Below are 17,522 nucleotides of genomic sequence, written 5' to 3'. Positions count from 1 at the left end.
TATTGAACAGAATCCGTCAGTTTATTATATCTGTGAGCACAAACCAGGGCCGGGCTTTCATTCTTCCCCGATAAATCAGCGAGACGGATCATATCCACTCGAATCTTGCTCAACTTTATAAAGCAAGTTCGCAAGCGCTTTATCAGTCAGCCAACTGAACAACGTTCACTTACAACACACTTAATCCGGGACATCGTGCCAATACACACTCGTACCACTCATCAGGCCAATGTCCCTCCCGAAGTTATTCCAGCCCAAACAGGTTGGCGAGATCACCGTCCAACATCGGATTGTCCTCGCGCCTTTGACGCGCAACCGAGCGAACAAGGAGCATGTTCACGGCGACCTCGCAGTGGAGTATTACTCTCAGCGTGCGAGCATGCCCGGGACGCTGCTCATCACCGAGGCGACGTATATCGCGCGGAAGGCAGGCGGGTACCCGCACGTCCCGGGCATATGGAGCGAGGAGCAGATTGCTGCGTGGAAGAGGGTGCGTGCAATTGACCTGTATCTCGTATCCTGCGCGCAATTATGAGATGTTATCGACTTGGAACCACAGGTGGTGGAAGCCGTCCATGCTCGCGGAAGCTACATCTTCCTCCAACTGTGGGCGCTCGGGCGACAAGCCTTCCCGGCTGTTCTCGAATCCGAAGGCCTTCCTCCCTCATCGTACGTCTCCTCTTCCGACGTACTCCTCCTGGAAGTTTCCTCCACACCACCACGCCCGCTCACAACGGCGGAAGTGAAAGAGTATGTGCAGCTTTACGCGACCGCGGCGAAGAACGCGGTGCACGGGGCGGGGTTCGACGGGGTGGAGGTGCACTGCGCGAACGGGTACCTGCCGGACCAGTTTCTGCAGGACATCTGCAATAAGAGAACGGACGAGTACGGCGGATCGGTGGAGAACCGGTGTCGGTTCCCATTGGAGATAGTGCAGGCTGTCACGGAGGCTGTCGGGGTGAGGAAGACGGGGGTGCGGATTAGCCCGTGGGGCACATTTGGAGGTGCGTGCCCGCCCGCCTTCCTCCCACACAACTGAGCTTCGTTAATTTCGCGTTGGGACGTACAGGCATGCGCATGGCCGACCCCCGCCCGACGTTCACACACTTCGTGACGCAGCTGCGTGCGCGATTCCCCGAGCTCGCGTACCTGCACATGATCGAGCCGCGTACCACAGGGAACATTGACGTGTCCGACGTGCCGGAGGGCGACTCAAACGACTTTGTCCGCGACATTTGGGCGCCGCGCGTGATCATCAGCGCCGGCGGGTATACAAGGCAGATGGCAATTGAGGCTGCGGAGAAGTACGATTACTTGACTGCATGGGGGAGATACTTCATTTCCAATGTGAGTCACCTTGGCGCAGACGGTATGGGCGTACTAACGACGCACTGCGATTTGCAGCCGGACTTACCGTACCGTCTGCTGAAGAATATACCTTTGACACCGTATTCGCGGGATATGTTCTACATTGACGAGAGTCCTCGAGGCTACATCGACTATCCATTCGCAAGCGAGCCGCAGACGCAGTAGTCAGTGAAGGGACACGTACGGGGCTACATAGGAACTTACCATAACTTCGATCCACGATTAGATGAGCCTCGCTCGACGGATGTCTGAGTAAAGCGAGACGAATACTTATTCCCTCTCCGGGCCAGCCATCATCTTGTACCGCACTTGTAGCAGGCTCATGCCAATACCCATCGGCTCTTACGTTATGTGGGGTACTATACGATGGGACGGGAATGAAGCGATTGCAGTGGCAGCGAGAGGTATCTCAAGAGAAATCAAGACCCAGGTCGAACATTATAGTCTCACGAGCCTGAAGTAGAAGTTGAACGTCAGCCAGTTGAGAGCCCGAGGATAGCCTGAGATGCGAATCGAGCGTAAAAGCGAAAATGCGCTAGAAATAAACAACTACGGATGTCGATAGAATAACCAGCCGGAGGAGCGGATCGCCACTGGGATCCCAACACGTCGGAAGACTTCGAGAAGACATCTTCAGCACGGCTATTCTGGCGGCTTCCCGCTGCAGTGTATAATCGCCGGGATGGGGATAAAAATATCGTCAACAGGATATGCCGGAGGACATACCTCGAAGAGTTAGACTATGATAGAGTAGGCGGGATCATCAATAGTGTCACTCTCAAATTAGCACGTCGACGGTCGTTCGAAGACTGGCCGACCAATTGGGTAGATGGATGGGTAGGACGTCGATCCATCGCCGACATAAAGGTGGCCAGCTAAGCACCGACGTTCTACCCCGTCACCTCCGAAGGTTGAGGGTTCAGCAGGGGAAACCCCCTCCCCTCAGGCACGGAAGACGAGACAGAGCAGGCACGACAATCCGCGAGAGAGAAAACATATAGGGACCGGCCGGGGTACAAGCTGGTACAAGACTTGTGCATCATGCAACATCACTGCCACATGAACAACGCTAACGCCTGAGATCCGCCCGGGGCGAACGCGACATCAAGCCGCGAATCGCGTGATGCCCAGAATTGACGCGCAAAGCCCAGAGCGAGTCCCATGGGGTTATGTATTAGGGTTATGTGCTGCCTTAGCGTCCTCATACTAGTAACTCGCTCTTTGGTCACCGCTCGGTGAGTAGGATGTGGTTGTAGAAGATTCCACGAGATCGGAGGTCCAGCCCTCGGGGAGCCTAGGGGAGGCCTCCGCATCGGGGACTCCAGTTTGGTGCATCAGGGAAATGGCAATGGACTTGCTGGTGGGGAGTGGGCCTATTGGTCTTATTTCAGACTTTTGAGCTACTTACAGGCTCCTTAAGCACCCTATAAGGCGGGATAAGGCAGAATAGGCCCACTCAACTCTTATTCAGGCTTATTTCCAAAGAAAGTATGCCATAAGGGCCAAAAAGGAGTTTGCTGTTTTCCTGATGTGGGTGAATGACTGTGCTGCATCAGGAGAGAACTGTCAAAAAGTGGATTGGAGTGATTTCATAGATAAGTGCATGCAAAAGCATCTCGCAATGGCGCCGAAGCGCATACCAGGCCGACCCAGGCAAGCTTGCGTACGCTGCAACTCGGGGAGCTCTGTCGATTTCGAGAGGTCCATGGACGCGTTTCTGGCCATGGGGCGGGAGACCACGGGCCGTAAATAGCTTGACATTGACAGGTATAATAATAGCCTCCCGCGTGCTACTGGAGTCGAATCTGAGATTGCCTCGGAGATCTTTTTGAGCCAAGTGTAACGATTCGGAGGGAAATGATTCTGGTAATTCTGACGAGGGGATTGGACACCGCGGGTCGATGCGAGTACGAGTGGAAGAGCGAAGAGGTAGGTGAGCTAGTTGGTAGTCGGAGGGTAAGCTCAAGGATTGCTCCTATGTTATGTTTTTTTCGGTCTGTCCTACAACGGATCAGGGCGGAGGATGTTTGCCATTGCGCGAAGTTGCGAGATGATGCCCGGCGTTTGACTTGACCGAGGCAAAAATGTTGCGACCGGCGGGAGCACTGTTTGCCTCTTTTTAGTGATGCAACCGGGGCACGGGGACGCTCGGGGACGGATCTGGCCTTAAAGCGACCATTGCTGGGTATATGAGCGGTCCACCGGATACCACTGGCCCTGTACCATGCCAAGCTAAACTCTTATCAGCAAAGCTATGGCCAGGCACAGGTCGATATCATTTTTCCACAACGCTCCATGTGCTCTCCCCGCTAGCAGGACTTGCCGTATTTAATGCTGAAGAACCGCACACGACAGAGCGTCCGAGCTTCTCGTTCGTCCCTCCAGCCAGCGTCCCTATTTTAGGTGACTGCCTCAATCTCGCAACAAAAGACTTTACGTCTCTTGTCTTCACAATGGCTGGATTACAACGCGACGACGCAGTTTTTGCTGGGCTCGCCGAGGCCAACAAGGATGAGGTCAAGTTCGAAAAACAGGACCACTCGGTCTCGCTTGCGAGCACGAAGGAACACGACCACGAATACGAGGCCGACGGTATTCACGACGGGCTCGAGATCCCCACCACTGAGGAGCTCTCGACCCTCCGCCGTGTGTCCGACACCATTCCATGGGCAGCCTACATGATTGCCTTTGTCGAGCTTGCCGAACGCTTCTCGTTCTACGGCGCCAGCGTCGTCTTCACGAACTTCATCCAGCAGCCGCTTCCCGTCGGTTCGAACACCGGTGCGGGCGGTGCGGATGGCCAGAGCGGTGCCCTCGGCAAGCACCAGCAGACCGCTACCGGTCTCACCACCTTCAACCAGTTCTGGTCAGTTCTTCTGCTCATTAATAACCGCAATACACGACTGATTGTCCACAGGTGTTATGTCGTTCCACTGTTCGGCGCGTACATCGCCGACACAAGATGGGGTCGCTTCAAGACCGTTTGCGTCTCCGTCGGAATCGCCATGGTCGGCCACATCCTCCTCGTCATCTCCGCCATTCCCCCCGTCATCGTCAACTCCAACGGTGCCCTCGCCTGCTTTGTCATCGCCATCGTCATCATGGGCTTGGGCACAGGAGGTTTCAAAGCCAACATCTCCCCGCTCGTCGCCGAGCAGTACAAGCGCTCCAAGCCATTCATCCAGACCACCAAAGCCGGCGAGCGCGTCGTCGTCGACCCGGCCTACACCACCAGCCGCATCTACATGTACTTTTACTTCTTCACCAATATCGGCGCTCTCATCGGCCAGATCACCATGGCGTACTCGGAAAAGTACGTTGGCTTCTGGCTTGCATACCTCCTCCCGACCATTGTCTTTGCCTTGTGCCCGCTTGTCCTTGCCGCCGGCGCCAAGCGCTACAAGCGCTCGCCCCCGCACGGCTCCGTGTTCGCAAAGTCCCTCAAGCTCTGGACGTGGTGTCTCAAGGGCACCTGGAGCTGGAACCCCGTGCAGTGGTGCAGGAACGTGACCGCCGACGGCTTCTGGGACAAGGCCAAGCCGAGCCATGTCGTCGCGACGAATGGCACGAAGCCCGCCTGGATGACGTACGACGACCAGTGGGTCGACGAAGTCCGCCGTGGTTTCAAGGCTTGCGCGGTCTTTGTATTCTTCCCGATTTACTGTAAGTTTCGATTTTTTGTTCCACGCGCTGTTGTTCTTATAAGCACCCGACTGCAGGGCTCACGTACAACCAGCTGAACAACAACCTGACGTCGCAAGCCGCGACGATGGCCACGCACGGCGTCCCCAACGACGTCCTCTCCAACCTCGACCCCTTTGCCCTCATCATCTTCATCCCCGTCTGCGACCTGCTCGTCTACCCGGCCCTCCGCCGCGCCGGCATCCACTTCACGCCCATCAAGAAGATCACGCTCGGCTTCTTCATGGGCTGTGCGGCGATGATCTGGGCGTGCGTCCTCCAGCACTACATCTACAAGACGAACCCGTGCGGGTACCAGGCCGCGACGTGCACCGACGCGGACGGCAACGCGCTCACGAGCCCGATCAACGTCTGGGCGCAGACGGGCGCGTACGTCCTCATCGCCTTCTCCGAGATCTTCGCGTCCATCACCGGGCTCGAGTACGCGTTCACCAAGGCGCCGAAGAACATGCGCAGCCTCGTCATGAGCGTCTTCCTCTTCATGAGCGCGCTCGCGAGTGCCCTCGGCGAGGCCTTTGTCTCGCTCTCCACCGACCCGCTGCTCGTGTGGAACTACGGCGTCATGGCCGTCCTCGCCTTTATCGCCGGCACGCTCTTCTGGATATGCTTCCGCCATCTCGATCAGCAGGAGGACGCGCTGAACTTGATTAGCGAAGGGCACCTTGCTTCCCCGGAGAAGGAGGGCAAGGCGGCATGAACAAAATGTGGAGGGTGCTTGTACTATGGGGCGTGTTATTCTGGGTTCTCATGTAGTGTGTTATGTATTAGACGATTGATGACTAATGAATGACTACGTGTCCGCGTCCAAGCTCTGTTCCGTGTGGGGACATGAGATAGCCTGTATGTGCAGAAGAACGGGTAAGTGACTAGATGCTGGTAGTGCCACGTCGAGTGCTTGCGACAACACTATACCCTGGGACAAGCCTTAATGTATTATGTATGGAAGCATGCTTTACACACGACGGTCAAGTACCTTACACACGACGGTCAAGTACCTTACACACGACGGTCAAGTACCTTACACACGGCGGTCAAGTGCCTCGTACCCTATGGACAAGTGCCTCGTACTCTATGGGCAAGTGTCTTATACACCACGAACAGGTGTCTTATACACTGAGGACGAGTGCCTGATACACCTCGGACGAGTGCCTTATAATGCCACGGACAAGTGCCTTGTACGCCATGGATGAGTACTAGTGCTTTCTGCACTACAGTTTACAGACGAGTGTTCTGAACACTACCATCAAGTGTCTTATGCACCACCTACCAATATTTTTTACACCACGGACAAGTGTCTTGTACACCACTTACGAGCAGTTTTATAATATGGACGAGTGTCTTATACACTTCAGATGAGGGCCTTACATGCTCGAGACGGTGGGCATCTATGAGTCACCTAAATAAGAGCCTAACGGAGGGCAAGTGCATCTGTGTTTTCTCGCGCAGCCAGAACAAATGTAAAGCGGTGGTGTCCTACACGCATTTTTTCATGCACCCATTGGCTATACTGTACAACAGTCATGGTGATACTAATAAAATGTATAACATTGAGATGCCGCGAGGGAACATCACTTTGATCAAGCAGCGCGTGAGATGACAAGATGAAAAGACAAGGCATGAGGAAACGAGCGTGCGGGAGCAGCGAGACCGTCTTGGAGGCTGCTGGAGAGAGAGGGAAAAGCGACTTGGAAGGGAACAGACGAGACTGCCAGAGGAAGAAGCACCGCAGACGAGATCTCAAGCATCGACAAAGCGACGCCCGAGAGACAGGGATGATGATGGGAAGCCAGAGGCAAGCGTAGTCGACAGCGAAGGAAGCAGGACGCACAGACAATACCAGAGCACTGAAGAAGCCACGAGGCTGCGAGAGAACGCTGTGGACAGGAGGTAGAGCTTGTTCCTTTGCGCACAGAAGGCACTGTGAGAGGCGATGCCGTCAACTGACCGCACTTACGAAAGAAGACTGAAGGGCTGCAAATTGAATACAGTGGTTCATGGTGAAGCACAGCGGCGCACCTTAACCTCGTTTGGCGAGGACGGATGGAGGCCACGCTGCCACTCCCTCTTTCACTCGCTTAGGGTTTTGCTTCTGTTTACCCAAAGCTTTGGCCTGGTTGCTGCGTGTCTCTGTCTCCGATGTAGTCCGTCCAGGAACGTCTGCACGCGATTCCGCGGACCCCTAGAATCAATGTTACCCACGTCCGTATGATTGATGAAATGCCTGAATTGCGCTTGCCGCTGCAAGATCGTCCTCTCCAACAACAGCAGACTCCTGCTTGACGACTCTCTTCCGTGTGACAGAGGATTGTACCGATATCACTCTTCGACTTTCAGCGTCAGAAACCCTGAAGTACGGTCGTTTATGTAATCGCATAACGCCCTGATGCCAGCCAAATCGTTAGACATGAAACTACACGCTTCGAAACGTACCACTGATTCACTACCGCCATCGTCATTTTCTTGAGTACGCTTCCCGCCAACCAGGAGTCGTCTTGCTGTTTCGTCAGATGTCTTTGTGCTTGACTTCTGATTGCTGGATAGTTCCTCTTTTACTTTGTGGCGAGTCTCTCTCATGCCCATTCCGCTGATCTTCAGGTCGAAGGCCTGTTCCTGCGAGATGCCGTGCATTATGCAGAGAATCCCTATGACAAGCTCCGGCATAAGGAACAGAGTGACGAAGGACCGCGCCCTAAATGGCGCGATTAGATAAGGATCCATATCGTCGGCGGGAAACATATCAGCGAGGGTAGAAGCGAGGACATTCTTGCCATCCTCGCCAAAGCTGTGGTTGCTGACTGTCACGCACAAGCATAGTGACGAATACATCACTCACTAATCAGCCGCTGTGATGACATTCACAGAATCGAGCACCTCCGTGCCCAGCACCACGGGGTAGTCCCGAGATGCGAGGCAGGTGACTGGCCTGACCTCTTCTTCCAGGCATTTCCAGATGAAAGACCGTTCCTTTGCATTTAAGACCGCCTCGATCCGCTCTCGCGACGCCAGGCAAAGTCTCTCAAGCCTGGCAGCGTCATACAGTGCATCTCTGAGGTACGTCAGTAAAATAGCAATAATAGCTGAGGACAAATCATACGTGAAGCCCCCCTTCTTGTGCGCCTTCTCTACCTTGGTTTCTCTGTTTGCTCGAACAGCTGACGCTGCGAGAAAGGAGTCGACTTTGGGCGGACCTTGCTCTTCACTGCGGCCCCCCACCGAACCTACTGTACGAGTGTCAGATCCCGGCGTCTAAGTATTCACATCGTGCTCTCACCACCCCCTGTATGCATCTCTTCGTCTTCACTATCATCTCGGGAAGTAGTATCATCGACATCTTCGACAGCAGTGATCGAGTCCGAATTATCGTGATCTTCCCCCATTTCTGCCTTGTGAGCTACGTCAATGCTATACTTCACATTCTGCAGCTTGGTCGTGATCATGTCTCGAATCGGCCAGCCATCCTCAAATCGTTCGAAATACTTGTATTTCTTGACAAGCTAGAGCGGCAGCGATGTGTCATTAATTTTACCCATAATATCGAGGGAAGCCATAGATACGTTGACGATGCAGCGTTCAATAGCCATTTTCTTCTGTCTTCTTACAGTGCATCCGGGCTTCAGCAAATCGTTCATCTCAGTATGAACAAGCGTCTGTAAATGTTATTAAGTCAGTACAACTAGCAGAAAGCCGTCGCTATATGCGCCGCCGTGATCGCCTCCATGACCTCAATGTATGCGCTCAAAATGCAATTAACCGAACGACGCGGCATCCCGACAGTACTCTAGATAAACTGATAGAACTTCAGAGGGCACGAACCCTTAACCGTTTATATCTGCCAGGGTCGTTCTTGAGCCCCATTGCGTCCTGAAGGTTGTAGCCGCCCTTCGCACTCGATCGACCGGCTGTTCCTCGGGGCTTTGGAATTAAAGGGCCTTGATAGCTGTTATGACCGTTCTGCTCATCGACTTCTGCGATCTCGTATCGCGCAAACTGAGCAGATGAGTTTTTTGTAACTGTCGGTTGAGTTGAGTCCGGACGGAGGCCGTTATTGCAAGTATGTAGCTCCAAGCCTTATGCTCACCTTTCGAAGATACCATAATCTGTACACTATCTCGTTTGTCGTCAGATGTCTACGGTGCAGAGTGCAGAGATGCGTGGGCTTTCCGTCGACCGTCCATAAAGAGACGTGCGTCACATGGAAGGCATTGGAAGCAGATAAATCATGTGACTGGAGTCACTGAGTCACTCCGTTACACTTACATGTGTACTTTAGACAGGCCGCAACACCAGGTCTTAAGAACAGGCCGCGTTTTAGTTTCGTGTACACTAGTATGTTCAACGTGTAACTCTAACCCACCGACCCCCCTAGGTTCCTCCGAATCCCGTATACGTAGGTTGGGGCGCAAACCAATGGAGTGATGCATACTACGTCTGCTAGAGGGTTCCTCTTCGTCATTCACTCCAGACTGTAGTTTCCGGGTCGTAAATGATGTCACGCTCCTCCTGCGAAGGTACATAACACGACCAAGTGCCTATACATCGAAGGCTCAAACGCCCGATAAACTAAAGTACCATCATGTCGACGACGCACTACAAGGGCAAGGTACGCTTTTTATTTCCCTAGAAGACGAGCAATCGATGTCCGACGGTTGCTTATAGCCATTCGACGATGACAACGCTACGGGCCTAAGCGGCGGAGTCAACCAGAAAGACGCGCTGAAGAACGTCACCTCGACGTCGAACAATCCTGTGAACACAGACAGCCTTTCAGGGCAGGCGAGCCATGACCGCGAAAAGGGAATGGGATCTACTGCTTTCGTAGGCTTCCCTTTCGTCTCTTGTCTGTGCTGCCGTCTGACGAAGTCATTGTGGGGATCGGTAGAGTCATAAGCAGAGCGCCGATGCGCACCCTGACACGCGCCAGGAGAAGGGCCCTGGCGGGCATCGGGAGGCGCTGGGCTCAAGAGGACCTAATGAAGAAGGTGAGTATCCCAGCTGAGGCTCTAGTGGGACCGGTGCGACGTGCTCTGGATTTATAGTCGCTGATAGCAAGTTCGTGGAATCACTGAATGAGGCTGGGAAGAGGCAGCAGCAGAAGGGATCGACCGCTATCTGAGAGGACCTTGAGACTAAGAGAACCGAATAGCATTTGTATAACATAGCATAATCAGAGCAGTTTCGTGCTTGGATCGTGAGCGACATCATTACTGCACCTCATCGACATCGTCGCAGATGGTCTTCTGTGGCCACTGGTCAGACATTTATGAGCCTCGCGTAAAGTATAGGGTGCTTCGTGCATGAATGCTATAGCAGAATTATTTCTTTGCAATGCCCCTGCTCTGCAGGGGTTTCTGGGACCTCAAAATGCCACCCTACCGGCATTGGCTGAATGCACCGCGGCCACAACTGCAGCACTTACAGTGCTTTGCATAAAAGTCCGGAAACTGCGTTTCGCGCGTTTCTCAGCCAAACAATACCTTATAGGGTAACACCTGACCGAGGGCGCGACGGTTCCTCGAGTCAGCCTATATCGCTCCTGGGACACAAATGCCCGTCTCAAGGCTGAGTAACGTTTAGATCTGTATCTTTTCAGCATATCGAGCACGCCGAGGTCAAAATCCCCCAAGAACGACCCTCATACATGGATATCGAAGCGTCCCGCCAACCAGTCAACAGCCCGCGCTACGGTGATCGACTACCCCATATAGGTTTGTTCGGCTGGCACAATTTAGTGTTGTTCACTAAGTGAAGTCAAAGTCCTTTGAAGTGCGAAATTGGCGGACTTCATTTGAATGAAGTCACTTTAAAGTCACTTTGAAGACTTACCAAAGTCGCGACTCACAAAACAGTCACTTTCTCACGACTGTGGCAACTTTTTGCGGAGTCCTCTCCTCCCTCGTTGCTTGATTTTATGCAGCATGTATTGCACATAGAAATGTATGCAATGTTCATAATTATGTACCCCCTCGTCAGGAAGGTGCATCTCCTAGAATTGAGCTGCTGCGTCCACCCGATCATTCATGAGCAGGTCCCGGAACGTCTCCCCGGAAGGCCCAGGTTTGTGTAACTCTCGAAGCTCATTTTCTGTCACTATCTAGTCGGCCGTAAAGTCCAATTGCCCATGCCGGTAGATGCCAGAGGCATCAGTTAGCATATGGGAGCAAAACTGGTGGACAAGCATGAGCCTCGAAATTGCCGCAGAAACAATATTAGGGGCACCATGGTGGTGTACTCGACATACTGGACAACATCCCATTTCACTTCAGTTTTATGGATTTTCTTGCATTTTTATCGTCGCCAGAACACGCACTTTACCCGCCATCGGCTATAGCCATCAATGCGTCGGGTTAGACCGCTCTCCTGCCTTATAAGGGAGGTAATTCGGTCTGCCTTCGGGGGACCAGTCTCGAATTGCTCAATTAGGCAATCACATGATTCTATCACTGACTTCATGAAGTCTTCAAAGCGACTGATGACGACTTCAAAGGGACGTGAAGTCATATAATCTTAAAGTGAAGTGAAGCGCACTTTAAAGTCACTTCACTTCAGGAACAACACTAGCACAATTTCACGAATCGCGGTTTCCGGACTTTTATGCAAAGCACTGTAGCATTGACAGATAACACAAACTTAAAGCCGAGACAAATGTAAGAGGCTAAGAGCAGTAGCGTACCATCAAACTTGAAAATCAGCTAGCCCTGGTTGCAAGCAGCCAGAGCAGGGGCAGAGATGCCGACGTGAAGTCGGCACTTTCGAGTACATGTCGTGGGTCGCAAATTATATCGCGATAAGGCTCCAACCATTTAGTTTACGTTTACAGATTCTTGTAACATAAACATAAACAACCAGTAAACTAAACAGTAAACAGCCTGTTTCGTATGATACCGAGGTAAAGTGACGTCTTGCTCCCTCTATAATGCCCGGATGCCTCCAAGAGCTCACGAGAGCCGTACGTGACATAGTCTACTAGAGATGCGCAGTTGCGCCGAGTTGCTCGCGCAGCGTTTCGTGTGGCGTGACGACACGCATGTCAAGGTTGTGGCACAGTACTTTGCTGAACAACCCAACCGACATCGTGTTACCGAAAATCTCCTCTATCTTGCCACCAGTTTTTGTGCCATAACAGTGTAAAAAAGGGTAGAGACAGCATGAGAGCTTTTCCAGCTTCGTTTTGTATATATTATGTGTTCTGTAGCGACTTATTGCTGGTGCTTGGTCTTTGTGGGTCCCTCAGCCACCGGGAGTAGACTTTGTACATGTTTGTCGCGGACTTCTGCCCTAGTGAAGAATTGCTCGCTTCGCTCGCAAACATACTGGGAGGACCGTCGAAGCCGGTTGTCCTTGTGGCTCGAGGGTACCCGCCACTTACCTTAAAATAGACTACCCACGAGGGAGGTCGGTAAGTCCCGAAGGACCGACGAAGTATCGAAAGCCTGTGGCACGGGGAGTACACTCTCCTGAGCCCCCCAAGTTGTCTATGAATTGAACATGGACAGCCTATACGAGCTTTCCGTGGTGCCAGATCAGCTCAAGCAGATGTTATATCTAACTGTTTGTTTACCCTTTATATACTGTTTACCCCGGGTTTACTGGCTTGACGCAAATAAACATAAACTTTAACACAAAAAAACCATTTAAAACAGTAAATAAACTAAAAGGTTGGAGTCTTATATCGCGAGGCCAGGTGGATTCTCGGAACCGCCGATCGATCCCAGCAGCGACCCTGAACGCGATTTGAGGTGCGATACGAAACAAATCCTCTCGGTGACGAGGATCATAACAGAGCGAGCAGTGATTGTTATGCCACCGAAGACTGAAATAATAGATACTGCCGTCTGCACTGAAGAGTAGATGGCCCCCGGCTGAGCGAACCTGAGTAAAATCTCGCTCGACAAAGAGAGTGCGGCTGCCAAAGCCCGGTGTGTTGATAGGGAGAGCGTCATCGGCACCGCGAGGTAACCAGGAACCACAAAGAGATACCGCGATTGCCTTTTGCGGATCTTACTTGCCTTTCCGACGTATTATTCTCACGCTCGGCCTTGTAACCGAGCCCCTGCCCGAAGGGAGATCATGTGCAGGTTTCCGACCGACGGACCAGTGCTCTTCATTTTGTGCAGCATTCACGCAGGGTTTCCAGAGACCAGGCCCGAAGGAAGACGGCTCCCGTTGACGACGACAGGGACAACGCCCGGAGCCGTCCTCGCGATTCTCTTGGCATGGCTACCGTATAAGAGCGCACGCTGTCCTGCCCCATGCCTTTCCCACTTTCCACCGAAGTTCTCCAACTTGCTTTGGTCGTTGAACGGCCGTTTCTTTGGCTCTCCGACCAGGTGTCACCACTTTCCTTCTTTTCTTCCTCGTCAGCGCAGTTCAGCCGTTCCCGCCCCTTTTCGACCTAAACATACAGACCTAATTCGTAGGACCAAGAACAAATCACATATCCCAAGATGTACTCGAAATCCCTGACAGCATTTGTCGCGCTCTCCCTCCTCAGCTTGTCCGAGCCAGTTCTCGGGCGATACCGGTGGATGGAGAGAGATGACAGAGCTGTTCTTTTACACCCTCGTCGTTTCGGTCAAGAGCACCCCGCCGTGATTGACAAGCTCTCCTCTGCCTGTCCTGGTCAGGTGTGTCTGGATGTTCTTACTTTCACCGTCTCCTTTTAAGTTAACCTTCTTGTATACTGAAAGGTTTGTGGCACGCTCGCAGGCCAAGCCATTACCCCGCTCCTGGCTGCTCAGGGCGAATGCACTCAGCAGGACATGGCCGACTCGATTATCGATGCCGCCCAGCAGTTCGATGACGCGACGAAGCAAAATATGATCCAGCTCGCGATCGAGTATCGTCAGGCGGAGAAGAACACCCCTCCCGACTTTACAACGAACCCACCCACGAACCGCAACTCTGTCTTCTGCCAGAAAGCGCCGAAGAACGCTGAGTTGAACGGTTTGGTGCAGGCGCAGGACCCCGGTGAGAATGTGTATTGATGTTGAGCGGAGGATCATGTGGCTGACAGGTTGACGTGTAGCTAACGACCCAGACGCGTTCTTCGACCCTGCTACCAAAGCGACAGTGAAGAAGGGCTCGCAAGCCAACACTTTCCCCTTCGGTCAGAGCGGTGCCACTGGTAACTCTTCCTCCAGCGTGTCCGCATCCGCTTCGTCCTCTGCTACGGCCAGCTCCGCTGGCGCTGGTAACAATGCCGCTGCAGCCACCACCACTTCCGATGCTTCTGCCACCGCTTCCGCGTCCGATGCTGCGACCACTGGTACCGACTGCGTTGTCACTGTGACCGCTACTGTTACTGCTACTGCTACCGGCGAGACATCCTCCGCTGCTGCCACTGATTCTGCATCATCTTCAGCCTCTGCTACTGCCGCGGCCAGTGGTTCCGCGGCGTCCTCAACTGCCTCCGCTGGTGCTATCGGTGACTTTGGCAAGTGCACAGTTCCCCAGATCGAATTCGGCGTAGGCTTCGACAACCGAAAGGAGACGTCGTTCCAGCCCGTCGACAAGACGAGCTACAACCATGGCAGCGCGCAGGGCATCCAGATCATTACTGACTTCATCTGTGATACGCTGACGAACAGCTGTGGCGCGGACCAGACAGCGAAGGATACGTGTCGCCAAGCGGAGACAGCTGCTTTGGCTGCGCCCGCGAAGACTGGTGCTCAGGCCGATGGTGCGTGTTCCCTGTTCTCCTGAGGGTTCTTGCACAGTAGTAAGTTGACGTTTGCGTAGCTTTCAACGCTGTGTTCGGTATCACCACCCAGTTCGCGAACGTTGCTGAGGTGGATGACAAGGGTCAGGTTGTCGCTGGCACTGGTAACGGCGCTGCCGCGTCCGCATCTGCTTCCTCCGAGGTTGCTTCCGCCACTGCATCGGTCTCCGCTTCAGCATCTTCCGCTGCAGCGACCAGCTCAGCCGCTGACGCTACCGCCACCGCGACTTCATCGAGCTCTGCTGCTGCCGCGTCCTCCACCTCCGGCTCCTCGTCTGGTATTGGTAACTTCGGTAGCTGCTCGGTTCCCCAGATCGAGTTCGGCGCCGGGTTCGACAACCGCAAGGAGACGAGCTTCCAGCCTACCGACAAAGCATCGTACGCTCACGATTCAGCGCAGAACGGCGATATCATCACCCAGTTCGTGAGTACCCTTCCGCAACCTCGCGCCTTGTCAGAGGCAGGCAAGACTGAGCGCTGACCTGGTTGGGACTGCAGATGTGTGACAACTTGGTGAACAAGTGCGGCGCGGACGACACGGCGAAGGCGACGTGTGCCAAGGCCAAGACCGCCTTCGACTCGAAGACGGCGAAGACAGGCGCCCAGGCTGATGCGTTCAACGCTGTGTTTGGGATCACTACCAACTTTGCGAATGTGCAGCCTTTGGATAACCAGGGCAAGGCTGTCAACCTCTAAGTCTTGAGCAGTTGGCTTTTTGCGTAGTTATTATCTTTGATTTCCAAAGGCATCGTGATTTGTTTTTAGGACTGTGTCCTATCCTATGATACCCTGTGTTGTATGTTTAGCTTTGAAGAGGGGCCCCCGTGACCCGGGCAATGGACCCGCACGATGGTTCCGAAAATGTGTAACCTTACTGCAAGTTGTACTGACGAAACTTGAGATTTTTCGTCGTCGCTCATTTCAACAGATTTCAGCTCATGATAGCAGCTGCAGTTAGAATGGCGTTACATGCTGTCTCAGTGAGAACCTCATCGAGTCTACCGGGGTCCGGAGCACGAAGCACCCCGGCAAGGTTAGGGTCCACGTCAGTGTTCCTGGAGGGGCCTTGTAATTGGAGCGTTTGTGGCAATCACTCCCGAGCGTTCGAGAACGATTGGAGCGCGTCAATCCACTATAGTAAGTGATTGCCAGGAGCAGCCATTGTAACAGTTGCCCTTCCTCCTCTTGCGCTAGAAAATGAAATGAACGGCATCACATTATCCTGTGACAAGGCTGGTATGGCAAGCCTCGATCTCGAGCAGAGAATAAATACGACGCGCATGAGTGGAACTCGTGCATTCCTAATGTACGTGGGTTCCGATCGTCGCTCATAGTAAAATACAATCCTCACAGACCTGGAGCTGTCAAACCTGTCAAACTACCTCCAATGTAGCCCCGGGCCTTGGCGATAGCGTCAAGGGCTTTGCAGAGCGTCACTTTATGCCACTGCAAAGTCCTTTAACAACGAATGACGTTGGCGTACACTTGTAATATAAGGTTCAGGTGTCGTTACCGCCGGTTCAACGACCTCACGCTTCACCATGCCTCGTATTCGCCCACAGACGATGTCCTCGCAAGGGCTCTTCGCCACCATAACTGACGACCTCTTCGCCGCCTTCCTCGAGTTTGTTGGGACGACTATCTTCCTCCTCTTTGCCCTTGGTGGCGTGCAAGCGGTCACCGCCGAAGCGCAGTCCACACCGAATACTGTGTCCAATATCGAAAGGATACTATACATCTCCCTATGCTTCGGTTTTAGCCTTGCAGTGTCTGCGTGGCTGTTCTTCAGAGTCACAGGAGGGTTGTTTAACCCGAACGTTAGCCTGGCGCTGTTCATATGTGGGGTGATCGGTCCAGTGCGATTCGTGCTGTACTGTATAGCGCAGCTCGTCGGGAGTATCGCAGCTGCGGCGCTTGTGCTTGCGCTGACCCCTGGCCCACTGGCTAGCAAGTTAGTGACTCATGCCGTTGCTGATAGTGAGGATTCCTAACTGTCATTTATGTGCAGCACCATCTTAGGTCCGGGCATCAATGCCGCGCAGGGCGTCTTCATCGAGATGTTCGTCACCGCTGCCCTCGTACTATCCGTCCTCATGCTCGCCGCCGAGAAGCACCAATCGACGCCCTTCGCACCTGTACGCTGGTGCTGCTGTCGTGTCTTTCCATATACGCGCCGACTGACAATTCGTCATTATTTTGCAGCTAGGCATCGGTCTGACACTCTTCGTCGCTGAGCTCTGGTCTGTATATTACACCGGCGGTTCACTCAATACAGCACGAGCATTCGGGCCAGCCGTCGTCACCGGGTTTCCCGACGGCCATCACTGGGTGGTGCGTCTCTCACGCGTCTCTCGGCCAGATGCATTTCTGATATCATCTTCAACGTTGTATAGTACTGGGTCGGCCCGTTCCTCGGGTCTTTGCTTGCTTCCCTATTCTACGCCATTCTTAAACAGTGAGTACATCATACTTCCCGTCGAAGCTTGGACACTCAGTGCTTATACACTGTAGCTATCGGTACTGGCGCCTCAACCCTGAGCAAGACACTACTCGTCCGGAGAAGTCACCATCCGACCCGGTGGATCGGATCTCGTCCTCGATGCAACAAGTATGAAGATCATTTGCTGTGATAAAAAAGAGATCTAAGACAGGCGGGATAATGGCAATCGCCATGTCATCAGCATTCATTTCAGTGACGAGTTCCTAAGCTCAACCGGGAGACAATAGTTGTACA

General features: G+C 53.3%; 7 protein-coding genes across 7 annotated transcripts; 5 read left to right on the top strand and 2 right to left on the bottom strand.

The window, feature by feature from the left end:
- Window positions 1-229: 229 nt before the first annotated feature.
- On the top strand, window positions 230-1,766 carry GLOTRDRAFT_66028 (NADH flavin oxidoreductase/NADH oxidase; the record flags this gene model as incomplete). Its single annotated transcript, XM_007872076.1, has 4 exons — window positions 230-490; window positions 560-1,004; window positions 1,070-1,347; window positions 1,405-1,766. The coding sequence occupies 4 exons, from the start codon at window positions 230-232 to the stop codon at window positions 1,531-1,533; spliced, it is 1,113 nt and encodes a 370-aa protein (XP_007870267.1). The 3' UTR covers window positions 1,534-1,766.
- A 1,885-nt stretch (window positions 1,767-3,651) lies between these two features.
- GLOTRDRAFT_66024 (peptide transporter PTR2A) lies at window positions 3,652-5,895 on the top strand. The gene is made up of 3 exons (XM_007872075.1): window positions 3,652-4,234; window positions 4,286-5,031; window positions 5,088-5,895. The coding sequence occupies exons 1-3, from the start codon at window positions 3,822-3,824 to the stop codon at window positions 5,765-5,767; spliced, it is 1,839 nt and encodes a 612-aa protein (XP_007870266.1). The 5' UTR covers window positions 3,652-3,821; the 3' UTR covers window positions 5,768-5,895.
- A 1,491-nt stretch (window positions 5,896-7,386) lies between these two features.
- GLOTRDRAFT_133151 (uncharacterized protein) lies at window positions 7,387-8,651 on the bottom strand (the record flags this gene model as incomplete). The annotated part of the gene is made up of 5 exons (XM_007872074.1): window positions 7,387-7,852; window positions 7,904-8,116; window positions 8,165-8,288; window positions 8,342-8,564; window positions 8,625-8,651. 5 exons carry the CDS (start codon window positions 8,649-8,651, stop codon window positions 7,387-7,389), a joined length of 1,053 nt encoding a protein of 350 aa, XP_007870265.1.
- A 217-nt stretch (window positions 8,652-8,868) lies between these two features.
- GLOTRDRAFT_101525 (uncharacterized protein) lies at window positions 8,869-9,057 on the bottom strand (the record flags this gene model as incomplete). Its single annotated transcript, XM_007872073.1, has 1 exon — window positions 8,869-9,057. A coding segment is annotated over one exon (189 nt), but the record flags the coding sequence as incomplete, so codon positions are not given.
- Window positions 9,058-9,584: 527 nt separating this feature from the next.
- On the top strand, window positions 9,585-10,183 carry GLOTRDRAFT_141085 (uncharacterized protein; the record flags this gene model as incomplete). Its single annotated transcript, XM_007872072.1, has 4 exons — window positions 9,585-9,670; window positions 9,727-9,885; window positions 9,950-10,049; window positions 10,107-10,183. Exons 1-4 carry the CDS (start codon window positions 9,644-9,646, stop codon window positions 10,181-10,183), a joined length of 363 nt encoding a protein of 120 aa, XP_007870263.1. The 5' UTR covers window positions 9,585-9,643.
- Window positions 10,184-13,154: 2,971 nt separating this feature from the next.
- GLOTRDRAFT_81429 (uncharacterized protein) lies at window positions 13,155-15,737 on the top strand. The gene is made up of 5 exons (XM_007872071.1): window positions 13,155-13,694; window positions 13,758-14,037; window positions 14,096-14,749; window positions 14,809-15,212; window positions 15,287-15,737. The coding sequence occupies exons 1-5, from the start codon at window positions 13,515-13,517 to the stop codon at window positions 15,482-15,484; spliced, it is 1,716 nt and encodes a 571-aa protein (XP_007870262.1). The 5' UTR covers window positions 13,155-13,514; the 3' UTR covers window positions 15,485-15,737.
- A 616-nt stretch (window positions 15,738-16,353) lies between these two features.
- GLOTRDRAFT_108219 (aquaporin-like protein) lies at window positions 16,354-17,247 on the top strand (the record flags this gene model as incomplete). Its single annotated transcript, XM_007872070.1, has 4 exons — window positions 16,354-16,739; window positions 16,797-16,923; window positions 16,991-17,119; window positions 17,182-17,247. 4 exons carry the CDS (start codon window positions 16,354-16,356, stop codon window positions 17,245-17,247), a joined length of 708 nt encoding a protein of 235 aa, XP_007870261.1.
- Window positions 17,248-17,522: the final 275 nt, after the last annotated feature.

This window comes from Gloeophyllum trabeum (genome assembly GCF_000344685.1).
Source record: "Gloeophyllum trabeum ATCC 11539 unplaced genomic scaffold GLOTRscaffold_00016, whole genome shotgun sequence".
In the NCBI taxonomy this organism is placed as follows: Eukaryota; Fungi; Basidiomycota; class Agaricomycetes; order Gloeophyllales; family Gloeophyllaceae; genus Gloeophyllum; species Gloeophyllum trabeum.
This window is presented reverse-complemented; position numbering and strand designations above follow the sequence as displayed.

What these genes read in the sequence shown, in the direction of transcription:
- GLOTRDRAFT_66024 (XM_007872075.1), top strand. Translation starts at nt 3,822, where the DNA reads ATGGCTGGATTACAACGCGACGACGCAGTTTTTGCTGGGCTCGCCGAG. An exon ending in ACCACCTTCAACCAGTTCTG is followed by an intron (nt 4,235 to 4,285) that starts GTCAGTTCTTCT and finishes GATTGTCCACAG; the next exon opens with GTGTTATGTCGTTCCACTGT. An exon ending in TGTATTCTTCCCGATTTACT is followed by an intron (nt 5,032 to 5,087) that starts GTAAGTTTCGAT and finishes ACCCGACTGCAG; the next exon opens with GGCTCACGTACAACCAGCTG.
- GLOTRDRAFT_81429 (XM_007872071.1), top strand. Translation starts at nt 13,515, where the DNA reads ATGTACTCGAAATCCCTGACAGCATTTGTCGCGCTCTCCCTCCTCAGC. An exon ending in CCTCTGCCTGTCCTGGTCAG is followed by an intron (nt 13,695 to 13,757) that starts GTGTGTCTGGAT and finishes GTATACTGAAAG; the next exon opens with GTTTGTGGCACGCTCGCAGG. An exon ending in GACTGGTGCTCAGGCCGATG is followed by an intron (nt 14,750 to 14,808) that starts GTGCGTGTTCCC and finishes ACGTTTGCGTAG; the next exon opens with CTTTCAACGCTGTGTTCGGT.